Consider the following 18,999-nt stretch of genomic DNA (forward strand, 5'->3'; position numbering starts at 1 on the left):
TCCTGTAAAATGTACCTCAAGACAAGGGCTCTATACTAGACTTTATCTATAACCTTCTTTAAGGTTGTTAACAATTGCTTTTCTTTCCAGCTTGGAAAGGCTGGATCTAGGCTATCATCAGTTAGCTCCACCTATCATTATACAGCTCAAAACAGGTCTATCTCAAAAAAATCTATTAAGCTAGTTAGCATAACAATCACCTTTGACACAAAACACCTGTGATTCTCTCCTCCACCTCCTCATCCAATTGGGCTTCTGAATGTAATAACCAAGCACCAGAAACACCTCAAGTATAAACGCAGGCATCCAACATGGCTTAAATGGAAACTAACCTCATGGTCCCTAGAGATTAACATAGTACACTGAAACAGTCCTCTATGTTCAAGAGTATTAAATTAACTTTCCTCCCTGCCCCCTTCATATATGACCATTGCTGTTTGCAGTCCCTCAGCCATAGTTGCCATTGTTGCCCTTACATTAAATGTATAATTTCTTAGTGGAAAAAGAATTTAAGGAACATAGACATTTAGCTTTTGCATAGTGAGCTCTATGCTATCTTTTTAATAATCTCCTTGCTTCTTTTCTTGCTGCCATGTATATAAAACCATTGCTATTTATTTTAATATTTTTGTGATGTTTAAAGGCTTTGCAGTTTTTCAGTTCTACCCTTTGACTCTGATCAAGTCTTTTGTCAATTGCTTATAAATACTTTTTGCTCCTAACACTTTTCTTTTCAGGTGCTGCTTAATCAAGTAATACTTCAGGACTACTGCAATGTTCTTTCTCTTCTCTTAAAATCCAAGGGCTTGACAATTTTCCATTGACTTCAACAAACCCATCCCAAATTTCTTGGACATTCTGGTTCTCATATTATTCAGCATATTTGACTTCACACATTCTCGACTGATGTTTTAAAGTACAAAAGCTTCTTTATGCTAGTAGTCCTCACATATCCTGTGAAAGAACCAGGACAATTTAGATAACTGTAGTGAAAGAAATCATTAACAATGGTACTGATATTCTGAGAAAAATGGACAGATGCAGCAGAGAGAAGACACTATTGTTTGAATACGGTTTTGCAGTGGCTGCTCAGAACTACGCAGGTCAGAGTACCTGTTAACTTTGTGGTGAACAAATACTGTGCTAATATGAGAAGCTGCAAACTGTTAAAATTAATTCACATCCCATTAGCATCAAAGGAGTTTATTCTGAGAGGATTTAGGTTACATTTGTTGTGCTACCATTTTTTGGTAAGATCCAGTTTGGTTTCTCTACTAGAAAAAACGTTGAACATACTTTGACACAGGTGTGTTACCCAGTGTGGTACTTAGGCAGGAAATGATGATCAAACTACAGAAACACACCTCGATTTCTTAAATGCTACAGTCTCACTTCTTTTGTTCTGCTTGGTAGAAGAAGAAGAGGTTAAAACTTAAGGTTACAACTCAGAGTTCCTAGGTAGACCTATAAAATTACAAAACAAAGACCACATACATCATAAGTTCAAGATTTAGAATAACGCTTACCTCCTCAATTAAAGGAGATGCACATCAAAACAGCTTAATAAAGTTACAGGCTCCCCTCTTAACTGTTCAAAACACACCTGTTCACCTGCTTCTACAGTTGCATCAAATGCAACAAATGATACCTGGTTTGACTATGGTATGTGAACTATTACAGGAGCTTGACCTTCACAAATCGATGGGCCCTGACAATATCGACCCAAGGAGATGATGTTAAGGGAGCTGGCTGATGTCATTGCCAGGCTGCTCTCCATAATCTTTGAAAAGTCATGGAGATTGGAGGACGTCCCAGAACACTGGAAGAAGGCTAATGTCACCCCCATCTACAAGAAGGGCTTACAGGAGGATCCAGGAAATTATAGCCCCATCAGTCCTACTTCAGTACCCTGGGACTGGGAACGAATCCTCCTGGGGGCTATCACAAGTCAAATGAAGCAGATGATTGGGAAAAGCCAGCATGGATTCACCAAGAGCAAATTGTGCTTGACAAACCTGATCACCTTCTACAAAAAAGTAACTTGCTATGACAAAGTTGATGTGGGGCAAGATGTAGACATTGTCGACCTGGATTTCTCCAAGGCTTTCGTACAGTTCTCCACGGCCTCCTCCTAGAGAAACTGATGTATTATGGTCTAGACAAGTGATTCATGAGGTGAATCACTGCACCGACAGCGTGGCGGTAAATCACTCTTTTTCAAACTGGCAACCTGTCAGAAGTGGGGTCCCCTGGGGATCGATACGGGGCCCAACGCTCTTTAATATCTTCATATGTGATCTGGATGATGGGATCAAGTGCACCCTGACAAAGTTTGCTAATGACACCAAGCTGAGTGGGGAAGTGGACACTTCAGAAGGGACAGCCACCCTGCAGGAACACCTAAATAGCCTGGAGGAGTGGGCTAACAAGAATCTTATGAAGTTCAACAAGGACAAGTGTAAGGTCTTGCACCTGGGAAAATACAATCCACCCAGCTGGAGAGCCGCTCTGTGGAAAGGGACTTGCGGGTCCTGGTGGTCAGCAAGCTCAATGTGAGTGAACAGTGTGCTCTGGTGGCAAAGAAAGCCAACAGGATGCTGGGTTGCATCAACAAGGGCATCACCAGCAGAGATAAAGAAGTCATTATCCCACTCTACTCAGTGCTTGTCAGGCCACACCTGAAATACTGTGTTCTGTTTTGCTTCCCACTATACAAAAAAGATGTGGACAGGCTGGAGAGGGTCCAGGGAAGGGCCACCAGGATGATCAAAGGGAAGCCTGCCGTATGAAGAAAGGCTGAGAGAATTGGTTTTGTTCAACCTTGAGAAAAGAAGGCTTAGTGGAGACCTCATCACCATGTTCCAGTACTTAAAGGGTGGCTACAAAGAAGATGGAGATTCCCTTTTTACAAGGAAACACATACAAAACACGAGGGGTAATGGGTGCAAGTTACTCCTGGGGAGATTCTGATTGGACACATAAGGAAAAAATTGTCACAATGAACAATCACCCATTGGAATAATCTCCCCAGGGAAGTGGTGGATTCCCCAACATTGGACACTTGTAAGATTTGGCTGGATGGGGTGCTGGGCCATCTTATCTAGATGGTGCTTTTGCCTAGACGGAGCTTTTGCCAAGAAAGATTGGACCAGATGATCCTTGAGGTCCCTTCCAACCTGATATTCTATGATACTATAACTATTCAGCAATCTATACAGAAGTCCTGACTGAAATGTCTTGGCTTAATTTAAAATGCATCAGATTATCACTTAATTTTCAAAACCATCTATCAGTATTAAAATGGAAACTTCTGAGCTACAATTCTACCCTTCAAATTTTTATAAAAAATACAGAAAGAAATGCACAGGAAATATTTCACAACAGAAAAGTAAGTTTTAGACATTCACTTACTCCTCTACCTTAACAGATGTAAGATAAAGTTCCTCATTTATTTATTTTTTTAAATGAAAAGTAGGTAGAGAAACAGAAACCAATTCATGCTATTAGCTTTAGCTCTATAATGCTAGCTTGAGTATAATGAACTTTTAATCTTTTCTTCTTCACTAAGGCAAGCAATTAAAACTTGACACATGAATGGGTCTGCTGAACACTTTTGCATCTTTGCACATTTCCGAATTCAATTTTAAAAAGATGCATCTGAAAGTTTGCTACTTCATAAATGTTGTAGGAAAGCTAATATAATTTGAAGTAATGGAACTCTTTATAAGCTTTATTCCTTTCAAACACAGAGAGCAATAAAAAGTTGATCACTCATTAAGAATATTAATTCTATTAATCTATGTATACACCTCAGTAATAGATGCATTGACTGCACTATTCTAAATTTTAACAGGAAATTTTAAAGCAAAGCTAGTGGTTCTACTAGAATGTCCTCAAACTTTTAAGAAACAATGTACTAACATTTGTTTCTTGGTATTGGATTCTGTCAGACCCAGGTCCTGTAGCAGTTATACTTTAAGATCCCGTTTTAATATAATAATCATCCCAAATCAATATATTATTTTTGTGAAATACCCATGTACTATGCTTTCATCAGTTCAACAGTAATCTAAAAAAACAATTAGGTTCTATTATTCTTCATCTACCTGGAGTAAAAATGTAACAGAATTAAAACCAAAATATGCTTTTCATTATAAAATATGCTTCCTTGCTTATACTATCAAACTACTTTGGGAATGGCCTTCTTATGAAAAGTAAAAAAATTTTTTCAGAAATTTTTTTTTAGATATCCATAAACCCACTATCCATCTCCATTCCCACAGAAAGAAACATGTATAGATGGTTAGATGCATCTTTTCATATTTTATGGATTTTTTCAAAAAATATATTTTACCTTACTAAAGGTAGCACTTCTAGATTTTCCAGACTCACTTTTAGAGTCTGATTCTGACTTGGAGTCCGAAGAGCTTTCTTCTGATGAAGTGGACTCTGTATCAGAGGAACTGGATGTGCTTCTCTTTTTGGAGATTCCCTTTGCTTTCTGTTTAATGTCCTCTGAATCACTACATAGTGAAAAAATTAAGAGGCATGTAAAACCACCAAAGAAATCTGCTTAGGCAATATCCTATGTTAACATTTCAAAGTTTTATTAAATGAGTTTTAAGTCAGTATTTCTTAATGATAAAAACCTCAGCTAATATGGCAGAAGTAGTAGCTTATTTAAGGGTACACAAAATTGTTCTATCACATTACACAATACATCATCCCATCTAATCTAAACCAGTGAAACAGCCAAACAAAAATGTGAACATATTAAATATTAAAAATATTATTTGCATGCATCAAGCTTGTGACATTTCTGAAAAAAGGGCTGATGCCCTTTTATATAAAGAAACGTTCAGACTATTCCACCTATGATTAACATAATCTCGATTGGTTATAAGATTTTTTGCAAAGTAATATTGCATTAAAAAAATAAAAATTGATGCATTGAATTTATCCCTTCGTTAATTATTCTAAATCAAACCACCTAGAAATAAGACCTATAAAATCTACAAATATTTCAACCCATTAAAGAGTTTATACAGAAGAGCTACTACATTCTGATACTTTTGGTCATATTGAGTACCTTGCAGCTAATGGACTTCAGAGACACTATTCTTCAAACAGTGAAGTTCTGTTCACCCTACCAATGTTGGATTATGTTGCTCTGTGCTAGCAGCTACTGAATATTATTAAAATCTGCCTTGTTTGCTTCTAATAATACTATAACTACCAATTAGTAGATTACCCTTTTGTTTTGGGGGGAGATACTACCTAGAAATATTGCAGAAAATGAAAATTTTTACTAAGAATTATCATGGAGCAGATGAATTAGCATTGCATATAGAAAAAACTCCCTCTGTTCTTGGATCTGCAGGCAACCATTTTATACTTCTAAATCAGGTGTTTCATACACCACCTGATTCAGCTTCCTCCCCAAGACAATAAACTGGTTACTAAAGTGCTTGAAGGATAACAAGGTCAACAATAATTAAACAAATCCAGACCACTCAACTATTAAGAGTCCCTTTGGACACAAATTAAATTGTTATACATTTTTGCTTAGCTTTAGGAGCAGTACAAAAGAATGTACTATGCTGTACTGCTATTTGAGATAACAATGTTTTTAAAAGGGAAAAGTACAGAGAAGGGGAATTGAAAAATCTAATGTGACAGAAAGGAAAATAGTTAGGGCAATGCCTTCCTCCTCCCAAGAACTTCCCAGGACTGAATTGTCTAAATAAAATTTAATCAAAATTATTAAAAATCAAAACTAACATTTAAGCCATGGTAATAATGCCTACCCATGTAACTGAAGTTGAAATCAACCCCCAAAATTTTAATCAAAAGCAATTTTTTCTGAAAGTAGCAAACTTGAAGCTTGCAAAGATAAAAATGAAACAAGAGTACACTTCATAAAAACAGTCTAATGCAGCATGTGCGATTGTTAAAATCAGAGTGAAAAAATAGGTACTATCAAAATTCCATTTCAATATGATAACATTTAAAAACTTGTTTGAGGTCAATGACCTAAACATAAAAATTCACCGGTGTATACTGTTTAAAGTTTCTGCTTCATAATGTATAACACAGGTCCTGACAAAGTTACCTACGTTTCCTTCATTGTCACTGAACAGAAGCTGTAGCTGCATCAACAAGTAAGTTATTGTGAGCCCATTATATAAATGAAGTTGTTTTTCAACAATTTAGCTTATCTTTAAAACTAGATTTGAAGATTAAAAATGTTACTTTATTGTACATCAGCCAGTTTTGATTGGTAATCATTGTTTACCTTACTGCTTAAAATTTCAGATGTTATTCTAATGAAAAGAATTTACTGGTAACTAGCTTTTTAACTTTGCAATGATGAAAAGCCTGTATTAATTTAACCTACAGATTTCATTTGTTCTGAACAGGAAAAACAATATAAATCACTTTTAAAATCATTAAATCCTGACTTAAATTAATAAAGTCATAATTAGGGCATTATGCTGTGTTTGTTATGGAAGTGGCAAGGCGAGCTGCTTTAATTACTGTCTGTAATAAAAGGAGCAGAGTGCGTACTGCGCCCCAATCAGCGCTGTCAGCCACGACTGAGCTGAGCTGCAAACTCATCAAGTGAGCTGGCAGCAGACTATAGAGTAAAGGGCGATCATGTCTGCAGAGGCCACTTGCTGACAGCAGTGGAAGAAACAGATTCATACAATCCAAGGTATTAGCCCCAATTACTCAAAATTTTAATGATACTTTAATACACGATAATGCTGTTGATAATGGGCAATCTTAAAAAGCGCTAACACTTAAATATCTTATGACCGTTTCCCTTCACAGCCCTTGCCTCTAATATTTGGATCATAATCTTTTTAATATAACATTATTTATAAAAATCAATTGTCTTAGTTACATAATGGCAAAGTGTTGAAGGACTTAATTTTAGCTCTCAGCAAAATTGCTGCAAAAGGTAATTAAGTGTTTCACACAACTGTTTGATCACTTATTCAGCCTCCCAAGGTTACATCGATTTTCAAGAAGCCACCCAAGATTTTACTGAAGTCAGAAACCTAAACCTAAGAGTAGTCTGATTAATGAAAATATGAACCCAGTTCACACAGTGAATATTACTGGCATACACTAAAACAGGAGACGTCATTCCTTGGCCAATACACCCCAAAAAAAGCCTAATTAAAAGCTTAGCAGACTCTTTAGAGGAAGAGCGCTTTAACAGCTAGTATTACAAAAAATTAAAACCATACAAATCTATACCTACCTTTCATCAGCAGCTCTATATCTTTCCTTTGCAGTACTTTCTTTGCTGTCTGATTCATTGTCACTTGATTCTTCACTGGAAGAGGAACTCCCGCTGCTCTCATCACTGCTGCCTTCCACCTTATTTTCCTTCTCACTTTCACTGCCAGACTCGCTCTCTGAAATAAAAACAACTCTTATGATTTCCTTCTAAATATCTTACATAATTAATATTTTAGGAATCCAAGTTTGTTTTAAATAAAAGAATGTTTTAGTATTTTAAGACCCAATTGCAAGCTTTAGCATTGATTATTTACCCTGTGTCAAAAGCAGCCAAGAAAATCACTTTCCTCTAATGTTTACAAAATTTTGTTGGTTAAAGATGTGTCCTCTTCAGCCTACTGTATTATACTTTATCAAATTAAAAAGTCCTGTAATAAATTAATTGCATGTGGACTCTTCAAAATTACATAACCCTATCAGGAATTGGGGACGACCTCAAATTCTCTAATCTATACGTTCACTTAACTGCAAGATTATCTTTTCAACCAATTGCTTAATTAGATAATCTGTTCTTGAATACTGATAGTGACGATGATTGAATCACTGATTTAAACAAATTATTCACCCTCTAATTAATCATATAGTTACAAAATATTCAAAAATCTGAAGTGAATATATTCTTTTCTTGCTTCAGAGATCATTAATTTCTGTGATACAATTCTTAAGCACCATTTCTCCATATTTCCTCAGTTTAGGAATGAGAGGGAAGAAGCTCCATATTCAGATTTTAAGGTGTCCCTCTTCCATTCAACTAGATGCTGATAATTCTTTTAATTAATGCTAAATATTTTCTGTGTCTAAAGTCTGGACCTGGGAGAATGATGTTCTACATCTGAACTATAATAATATCTACTGAAACAGCTGTCTTGGGGAACTGCCTATCTGGCATTAAGTGGAAGGCTGGTCAAAAGAACCTTTGATCACTGAACTTGACAGGCAGCTGTCAGTTATGTTCTCCATCATCACCTCCATTACAATAAATAGAAAATGTTGTGTAGAACTTGAGAGCAATACTATAATATAACTTACTGAATAAACCCCACTAAAGAATACACAGTTATACAAGTTTGGTGATTTATCAACACAGCAGCACATGCTATCAAAATAGTACTTCATCAACAACGAATTCCAAAAACCATTCAAGACTTACGGTTCCCAACAACCAAGCATATGGACACTATTCCCACAAAAAGTTAGGTGTCTTTAGTTTTAATCGGAGTTACAAACTCTCAACACTCTTACTAGACTCAAAGCAGGATGAAAATAGCATGCCAGCTTTTTAAGCTGGGAAATAAAGCAAAGTCTAACTCATGTAATAAACACACAAGCCGTATCTGTAAAATTAGCACTTACTGCACCACTACAATGAATGTAAAATTTTCCCTGATTTCCTGGTTTTATATGTAGCTCTGGCTTTTATTGAATTTTTTTCCAATTCTTTTTGAGTAGTGGCCAGTTCTGAAGATACAGTTGTACAGTTAGTGGAGATGCAAGTTGCTTTCCAAACACCTACCTGATGCACTGGTACTGGAAGACTCATTTTCCTCCTCTTCTGACTCAGAGTAGAACTTTTCAGTAGGTTTTTCTTTCTTTGGCTTACCCAGAATTCCAGTCCATTCCTTTGCCTGTAAATAAATTTCAACTTAAGTTTGCTTTTACAACGGGCAATACAAAAATATACACACAAAACAGCAAAGAAAAACACTCACAGTAGTAGCATTAAGCCATTTCTAAATAAATCCTCTAAGCGAGTCAAGAGAAACTATTAAACTTCTCTTACTTTACACAATTAGGAGAACTAAAAGTTTTGTACATACCTATAAAAGATGAGATATGTCTATTAGAGAGTCTAGAAAAAGATTTACTAAGGCAGATTAAAAGCATCAGTAACCATAAATAAATTTCTATGCCAAAGGAACCTGAAGTCTGAGAGTTTTATCTCAAGATCCAGCTGGGTTTAGCCTATGACTACAATGAAGGGTAAATATGGCTAGTCACCACCTATATCATCTCAAGTTTTAAGGGGAAAACAGATGCAGACCCAGTGGGAAGCAGAAGTTCCAGCAGCCACAGAGGAATTATATTTCATTTCCTTTGCAATTCTCCACATAAAAGTAATTCTTACTACCTAGAGCACACCAGAACGTGGCAATACTTTGGCCAGACTTTTTTTCTTTCCATATCCCCCTATACTACTAGAAAAATAGAAGAAAAATGCAGGCCAGGAAAAAAACAAATAGGCAGACAACTATATCAACAGAGTGATATAGTTCTCCCTCAGTGACCCTTCTAATCTGGAATAAGACTAACTTTTGAAAGAACTCTAACAGTGACCTACAATGGTGTATCGGTCTAGAAATACAGTGGCTTCCTCTTAAACACCAACAGCTGCTAAACCTTTGTAATGCTCCACCCTGCAACTGATATTTTAAAAATCCAATATTCTTTTGGATATAAATGACAATTTAATTATGGATTGCAAGAACAACTCAGCTTCACTCACATACCTTGTGCAGGCACATGCCGTATTAGAGGAACCACAAAATTAATGACAATGAAATACTCTCCAAAGAAAATACTTGCAAAAAACCCTGGGAAAAGGATTTTCATGTTTGTTTTGAAGTTTAAATGGTTGGAGGGAGATGTTTTCTATTATGTTGTGGATGGATGTGTCTCCATTTTATCTATTTCCTGCAATACTTTTTGGATTTACGGACAAAGGCACCTCCACACATTCTTTCCTGCCAACCCTACCATTTATAATCCCCCGCCTGAGCTGATTGCCTTTAGATTCTCCCCATAGAACCTTTCAGAAGTTTGTACAAAACCACCTCTTTTTCTGAAATGTATATAAGGTAGACAAGCAATATTAAAGTACTAAGGAGAAATGCTTGTTCTACCACATTGCTGTTCACTGGCTTCTGTAAGTCATACCTATTTTTTAGACTTTTCTCTGCTCATTCTATGCCTAACATCTTATATGCAAATTAATTCATGTGCGATTTACTGTAAAAGTTGGTTCCTGACAAGGACCATATGGTTTTCTGGGTAAACCTGTTACAACAACATACCTTCAGGAGAACCATCTGCATACTATATTCCAATACATTTATATTTCTCTTACTGTTCAATAGCTCTCACTGACATTTAGGAGGACTCTGGCACCTAATGCATAAATTGCAACTCTAGTACCAGAATGTGGCTTTGCCTCAGAGTTTACAATCCAGTAACAAAAAGCTATTGATAGTAGAAGACCAGCCCTGTAATGTCAACAAATGACTAGTGCACTAATAGGTGAGATTTTCCTATTATAAACTTTCCTAATTCTCTGCAGTTGATCTGAAATGTAAACCCTGGTTTCTTCCAAACTCTACACTTTGAAATGTACATAATTTTTTCCCATGCCAGTGCCTTTTGTTTATATAACCTATTTTTTTCTGTTTAGACTTGGATTTGTACACAAACAAATCTTTGGTAGTCCACCTACACTCATCATTAACAGCAATTAACATAATGCAGCACAGTGAATATAAGAGGTATGAAATCAGAAGTGAGATGGAGGGGGAATAAGCCCATTTAATCCACAAGTGATGCTGAAATGGCCTACAGACGATCCACTTCTCTCATTGAAAACTGCAAGCATTGTATAAGTTTCCAAATGTTCCATTTCCAAGCTAAAATAGGCAACATGGACGTTCACATGCATCAACATTTTTCAGTGCAGCACACAGAGAGTATTTAAATACTTGTATTTTAGGCTAATATTCTATATTGATGAGTGCCTTCAGTGAAGTTATTTTTAACGATGCTGACGTACCGACTCGGCTACGTCAACATTTCGGACAGAGGGGTCAGGTGCCACCTCTGGCCAGTCGGACAGCTCCAGGTAGCCAGTGGCTCGGCTGTTCAGCGTGTGAGACAAGGTGCCAAGCTGGAAATGATCCCGATCTATTAAAAAAAAAGGGAGGAGGGGAGAAATACACAAACACCATGAGCTCTACCACAAAGAGCAATCTTAATCAGGGCTAAAGGTAATTGCCATTATATTATCTCAAATGTCATGGAATAAATATAAACTAGGAAGCTCTTCATAGGTCAAAAAACTGATTTCAGTCCATAGATTACAATAATCTCCCCCATAATGGTCAATAAAAAAGCTAATCAGTCAGTGCGTTTAGAGGTGTTGCTCTGAAATGTAGCTTCTCTAAAAATTACTTTACTGTGAATATTAAGAATGACAGCACAGTTAAACAATCCATATACATGTCTTGGCACAAACACATCCAGAATTTTAATAGTTTTTCTTCAAAATGGAGCTCTTTTTAGAGCTTCAAAACTGGGACTAACTATGAAAATTAAAATTGCAAATCATCACAATGCATTTTTAATTAAGATAACCTGATAACCTTTTAATTTGAGAAGACAGACAATGGTACTTACTTGTAAAAAGACAGGGAAAATGCATAGAGAAAATGATGACTTTGGACAAAAATAATAAAAACCTAATCTACTGAGATTCAATTTATTTCAGATTCATAAAACATCTGCAATATTCCCATTAACAATCTTCTATAAAAGTCCAGATCGAAGACTAGACCTATTTTCCTAAATAGAAGAATAGTTTTCCTCATAAGACACACCTTCTGTTATTTAAATCAATTTTTAAATCCACATGAATAGAAATGGATCAGTTTGTCAGGGTTTATCATCAGAGAAATGCACTGTGTTTGCACCATGCAAACCTTGCTTGCTGAAAAGCAAGTAAGCAGAGCGAGTACGCTCGCATATTAATCATTTGTATTTGCTAAGTGACACAATTTGTGAGCATATTTGAAATAGAATAGGCTGCCACATTCCTTTACACAATGAACATTTACCAAATGATTTTGGCAGTCATACCTTTAAAAGGAGACTCAAGCAATGGGGCAGGTTTCTGTGCCAGAAATATTTTTTTGGCATATTTGCTTAAAGCTCCACTCTTCTCATTCGGAACAATAAGCTGCCTAATAAATCTTGTACGGTCTCTGATGTCGTAGCTTTGATCATACTTGCCGAGATTTAATACGTACTGGGTAAGCAATTTTGTCTGTGGAAAAAAACAGGACAAGAACAGAATACAAGTTATTTATGATTATTGATAACTCTGGATAAACATATTTAAAGAGGTAATAAAAATGAATGGTTATGTCAAACAAATGTTGTTCCACAGGGAATATGCATTTCTAAAGCTGCAAATGGAATTCTGAAGCCAAAGCACATGTCCTCTTCTGTATTGGGGAGGTGAATGCTGAGTACTGAGAAGCAGCCATGTGCTAGATTATTAAACTGCTGAAGTGGAAAGAAAGGCATCATTAAAAAAATAATCATATATGGCAAACCCGCTGAAGGGTCTACGTGAGGATAATGAATGTGGAAATACAACTAAAAACATGGCACTCAAAACTTAATCGGAAAAATATGCAGGACATCAAAACATCAGAGGGTATTAGGGGGCTGGCAAACTGCTTCTGCTGAGGTGTGTTTTATGAAGAGATACTGTCCCTGGCATAAGCAGTGTCTGCACTCTGACTGCACTCAGTTACTTTATCCTGAATTATGACCCATTAAAGCAGACACATGAATCACTGAACTGGATTACTGCAAATTATTTGCAGTGCATTTAGCTGTTACTTTTTCATAAAAGCAAGCTGCTGATGCCCTCTAAAAACCAGGATAAAAGACTTCTTCCATTTTTTTCTTGAAGCTTAAAGCCTCCAGTAATATCGGTCATTTATTTATTTATGTAAGAGAGCAACTTATATTATCACAGCTTTTTACAGCCTAATAGAACTTCCTAATTTGATGTCTGAGAATATTAACACATATTAAATAATTTTAATAATTCACATAAAATTTTAAACCTAAAAGAAGAATATAAAAAGATCAGGGAGACTTTCCCAGTATCTTAGGAAAAACGTAGTGTAACCAGAACAATAGTGCTCAACAGACTTGTAGCAATTATATTTGAAATAAGCATGTCACTTTCTTTATATATAAGCAAACAGGAAAAAGAGCAAAAATAATATACCATTATAAGGACGTATATGTTTACTATTTCAACTCAGAATGGATGATAACACATGTATTGTCAAGGAGGACTTATTTTCTCTATACAAAGGAACAATCTTTGAATACATATATTGTTTACCATGCTATTGTTATAACACTAACATAATTTCAATCATGTGAGCAGAAAAATATGCAAAAAACCCCAATCCCAGTCAATTTTGTTATGTGCAATTTGCTAAGAAAAGTTCAGTTTAGTAATTTCTACCTCGAGGATGCAAGTTACAGTTTTTTCTAGAGATGTAAAAATACTTTTTCAGAATATTAACTCCTGTGAGTGAAATATACAGTAAACAAAAAATGATTTTAATTTTAAGCACATACAATGCAATGTATGCAAGCATTTCACAAAATACCCTATGGTACCAAAGATATGAAGAAATTAGTTGTATTACATTAGAATAATAGTAAAAGCACAGCTGAAAAAAAAATCCTTTCTGTGAAACATTTTTCACTTCTTTTTTCTCTCTGATACCCAAGGATAATTCAGTGAAAAGATATTTTTCCCCCCCAAGTTACTGTCATAGTTCTGGGAAAGGTAAAACTTTCCCGTATGTACTTCACAGCTTATTAGCACCTATTTATTTATCAGGGTATAAAATCTTAAACAACTGCATCAGACAGAACACACGTAATCGGCGCTCATGCAGGACTTACGCTGTTCAATCTAAATGGAATTAGAAGGGAGGATTCCCAGGTAGCATGAATTAAACTAAATGAGGGATACCTGCTGCAGCCTTTGCCATCACCTCTCCTCTGTAAAACGAAACGGGACTCCTTGCTGACATGGCAGAAAGCTCAGCAGAACAGATCATAAAACACGGTGGTCTTTGCTTGTGAATTGCCATAGGGATGGGAAAAGCTAAGGGCCTTGCTATCATGGTGGGCACTTTTTCAGTGAGCATTGATGGAATTAGATAAAGAGCTGATCCTGAAAGACTGCACTTTCTTTAATGGCATCATTTTCTCCATGATCCTTTCCTTTTCCTCCTCACTTTACCCCTAAAATATATTTTCCATATTGTCCAATACAGATAAAGACACAACAAATTTATATGGAAGAATGCTCTATATCTGCCAGAAGACTCCTTGCAAGCATCATATATAGTATAAACAGTTCTCCTGAAAACAGCAAGAAAACACTATTTTTTCTCTTGTCTTATGGCAATGCAACCAAACAAGTAGTGAAGCTTTTCTACATGGAGGTAGCTAATAGAAACAATTAATTTTAATTAAAAACAAAAAATAAACTAATGAATGCACATCAGTTTTTCCAACACAGAAATATCCATAAGAAGCTTTGAGCAAGCGCGTTAATTTGGTGAAATGACAGAATATGCAACACAACTGTTTCATGGAACAGTAAGAAAATGTATGCTGATATATGATATAATACATTTATTATCATATGTCAACATTGCCTGTTATCTGGACATGCTTGTTATATAGGTATAATTTCTTTTATCAGCACACTGTTACAATCTATTACTATTTTTTGTACATTTTGGTTGGCTAATATGAAAAATATACTTCAAGTCATTCTTCAGCAACATTTCTAGTATTTTCTAGTGGAAATAGTTCTATTTAAGAATTTAATGCCTATCCTATATTAACAGTAGATCCCTACTTGAAAAATTTTATAATACAAGTATCACCAACAAATGAGGCTCTACAATGGGAGAGAAACAGCTATCTATCTACTCTTTGATATTAGCTTGCAGTAACTTGGTTCTTCTTGAGATACATAAGATACGGCTATTGTGCTAAACCACATTTGGTATATCTATTTACTCACTAGGACTACTTGGGACTTTTTCTGGTGGGACTTCTACTGTGTTAGACAACAGAAACCCATCAAAATCTCTATATTCTTCCTGCTATATGCAAGAAACAGGCAATCAGATGACACATTTTCTGCATAACTCTTGCTCTTATATGAACTCCATTTAGACAGCTATCTAGCACATTCATAAGGATTTTTATGTCCCTAAGTGATGAAAAAAGGAACAAAGTTTACCAAACAACACAGTCAACCAGAGCAAAGACTGTTCTTATTACATATTTATCCAGATAAGATTAAACCTGAAACTTTTCCTTAAATTATAAAAGGCTTTTGAAAATTCATGGGGTGATCTCAGGATTTAAAGGATATTGGAAATTCTTATAAAAAATCCTGAATCTTAAAAAGCATTCAGAGAATGTGCTGCATTAAGTGTTTGAACGTACGCCTAAGGAAATTATCAGCAAATAAAATATTTAGAGAAATGAAAAAAATACCAAAGTCTTATTTTTACCAGAATTTTGTGCTTTTCTGCAAACAAGACTTAAAAGATGAGTTTTACCTGCCTTTCCATCACCTGGGGAAAGAGCTCTTTTCATTTGTTTGGTTGGTGTTGAGTCTCTCTTGGCTATCTTACCACTACTTTTCAATGAAGTGACATTGTATCTTTGTGATTTTCACAACTCCATTGACTTTGGATGAAATGGATAAAGAATTCAAGAAAGTATTATATAGTGGGGTAGGATACTGAGGGAGAAATCACAGGGATGAGGAGAGATGGACAGACTGACAACTGAGCATTCGAGTGTACAAGCTTTGCCTTCAAGTTTGAAAAATCAGAACAAAAAATGCTTGGACTTTTTAGAAACTGAAGTCATTCCAGAAAGAAAAGTTTTAATACTGAGTGAGTAAAGAAGAGTTACTCCTGGGAATAAGGATGTAGGTATATAGGAATAGTGTTCCCAGCTCCTAAAGGCAAAACCACTATATTCTAGTTTGGAAGGAGCTTTGAGTCAAGCTAAGCCATCAACCTACTCTGTTCGAATTTTGTATATGAATAGCCTGACCGCCTGGGAAGAGAACTTATTTTTCCACAACTTAAAACTAAAAGAGAAAAACACCCTTTGATGAAATTTATCATTTATCAGGCATCTCAGGAGACAGTTTCTTCTGCTTTATCATCATTACCATATTTGAATAAAGGGTTACGCAACATTTCTAACGATGGCTTATTAAGATGTGAAAGTAGAAAAGAAGCATCACAGAAATCATCATCTCCTTGTAGGCAACAGATTTTTCGCAAAATATGGTGTGGAAAAATTAATGTAAAATTACAAGTATTATATAGAAAATTAGTAAATATTATGTAATGGGCCAAATGGAGACAGTTTAGATAATCAAACCAATCTTTCCTTAGCTCAGTCAATATTTTCATTAAGATAAGCACTAACAGAAAGAAGTCACCTTTTATTAATGCCCCATTTTAGACTGTATAAGCAAAGGATAAGCCCTCATTCTTATGTGAATGCATGGCAAGACAGTTCATGTCCCGCAAGTCCTACGGAATAAAGTCTCATACAGATCAAGTCTGCAGTTGGGTATAGCTATCAAGGAATAAGAAGACACGACAGTTATACACGACTGTAAAACAAAGAGGTCCAGCAGCCCAGGAAAGTGTATACATCTGAGACAATGTATTTCTTTTACGTTTGGGAAAAAATAACCACTTTGATTTTACAACCTTTTACAGTAATAACTGGAATTACAGTGAAAAATTAGTGTCAAGACGCTATATTCCATAGCCAGGGAGGGACAAAGTTCACAGTGCTGTCATTGAGAAGACAGAGGCAGCTGGCACCTCTCATAGCTATTGTTTTCAGCTGCCTGGAGATCTAAGTTCTCCTTTTTGTACTAACTGACATTTTTAGATTATCTTTATTATTGGAGATGATCAAAACCCACTCGCCTGACAAGGTAAAGTGAAATAGTAAGAAACACAGAAAAAGGGAAAGCAGTTGCTATCTTTAAGATAAGCAGTGATGGAAAGACTAATGAGGCCTTTTGCTGGCATGTCCTTTTGGATATTCTGAACAAAAAATGAGCAGCTTCTCGTTCAAATTGACTGTATTCCCTTGAAAATTCTGGTCTTAGATCCAAAAAACAGCAAAACACATCTAGAAAATCTCAAATCTGATATTAGTAATACAATTTACAAATCTTTCCTATTTATGTGAATTTAAAAATCCACAATTATCCCAAGAAAGAAAGAGGCAAAAAAGAGCAATCTCATCACTACGTTCATATTTACAATCTAGCACATACTCTAAGACTCATGGTCTGTTAGATTTCTTGAAAACTTATATTCAGCTTTTTTTCGTATAATAATATGGATTAGTTTTGGTTATTTATATAAAAGAAATCACCACTGATCTATACAGACTGTACAAAACATAACATGACTCTAAATACGTACACTTTTGAGTTTAAGCTTACCTGCTTTGAGTTTGTTAAATAGAGTTTTGCACCCAAATTTAAGATCTGCAACTTTACAAGGTCGTCTTCATTAGTGAAGCTCTTGGCTGTCTTTCTCAAAACATCAGGTGCGATCTTTGGAACCCGTTCACAGTACTCGCCGATAAGCCAGAGAATGCTGGCTCTGGCTACAGGAACCTGAGAAAACATTGCGCACTTTAACACATTCACAAAGACTACGTGCATACTTGTACATGTCCGCGTTCATAACAAGTTAAACAAAATACTGTTTAAAGAGAATTGCCATGCAAGAAATACAGACGCAAATTAAATACTGTTTAATACAGCTACTGTGGTAGACTGAATATTTGTACACATGTAAGATACAAAGCCCACGCATTACAAGTCAACAAGACAAACAGAGCAGGAATGGAAACAGAGGCACACACAAGTGACGTGTTCATGTTCACAGTACAAGCTGGTGGCAGTTGGGAAAAGAATCCAAGCCTTTGAGGTATGGTTGGGAATTCTTGCCACCATGGTAGGCTAAACACCATGTTGAAACAAAACAGTGCTTTTTTGACTATATGCATATAGGAATGGTTTCCAACATCACAGCTTCCTCAAATCCTGCCTATCTACTTTAAAAGCACAAAAGTTTCTTTAAGACTATTGCTATCTTTCCTTCAGTTTTATTTAAAATTTTATGACAGTAAGATTCCTATTTTTGCAAATGTCTAACACCAGCTGAACACAGAATTTTGGAGAGACAGGAGTTCAAAATTAGGGATTTCAATTTCTGAATAGGATCTAACCCCTTAACTGAAAGCAGTTCTGACCAAAAACTTCATACAGGTCTTACTGTTTTGGAGCTACTTGACTGTATCACTGAAAGAACTGGCAGTAGCAGTTTTTAGATGAACTCCCAGTGTATGGCACTGACTTCAAAAGCATAGTACTGTCACAGATGGAGGCGAAGCAAAATGGAAAAGCACAGAAGGAAACAGAAGCTCATGCTCCATGCAGACTTTATCTAGTAGTTAGGAGTTAAATAATATACACATACTCTTCTCAAAACATGAGCTAGCCTATATTACCTAGCAGTTAAATTAAAAACTGCATCTGTGTTACATACCTCCCTAAAAATATTGTTCTCCTTCCTTGAGAGGAAGGAAGAAAGTATGAGATGAGAAAATTCTTCTACAAAGAAGCATGTCTTTTATAGCATCTACAGACTGTGGTGCTCTCATGTTCTGTACAGACTCTTGTTCAACAGATGCTGAAGTATTAGGGGAAAAAATGAAACTGTTCTATCAAATGACTGACTGTAG

General features: G+C 35.8%; 1 protein-coding gene across 2 annotated transcripts in view; it reads right to left on the reverse strand.

The window, feature by feature from the left end:
• Window positions 1-18,999, reverse strand: part of AP3B1 (adaptor related protein complex 3 subunit beta 1) — a 171,415-nt gene that overhangs the window by 63,412 nt on the left and 89,004 nt on the right. For both annotated transcript variants that reach the window (XM_075740554.1, XM_075740553.1), the window contains exons 15-20: window positions 17,690-17,866; window positions 12,211-12,397; window positions 11,129-11,259; window positions 8,825-8,936; window positions 7,271-7,427; window positions 4,355-4,523 (exon numbers count right to left, since the gene is read on the reverse strand). In XM_075740554.1, the coding sequence (XP_075596669.1) occupies window positions 4,355-4,523; window positions 7,271-7,427; window positions 8,825-8,936; window positions 11,129-11,259; window positions 12,211-12,397; window positions 17,690-17,866 (933 nt within the window). The remainder of the gene's footprint in view (window positions 1-4,354; window positions 4,524-7,270; window positions 7,428-8,824; window positions 8,937-11,128; window positions 11,260-12,210; window positions 12,398-17,689; window positions 17,867-18,999) is intronic.

This window comes from Balearica regulorum, chromosome Z, assembly GCF_011004875.1.
Source record: "Balearica regulorum gibbericeps isolate bBalReg1 chromosome Z, bBalReg1.pri, whole genome shotgun sequence".
Lineage (NCBI taxonomy): Eukaryota > Metazoa > Chordata > Aves > Gruiformes > Gruidae > Balearica > Balearica regulorum.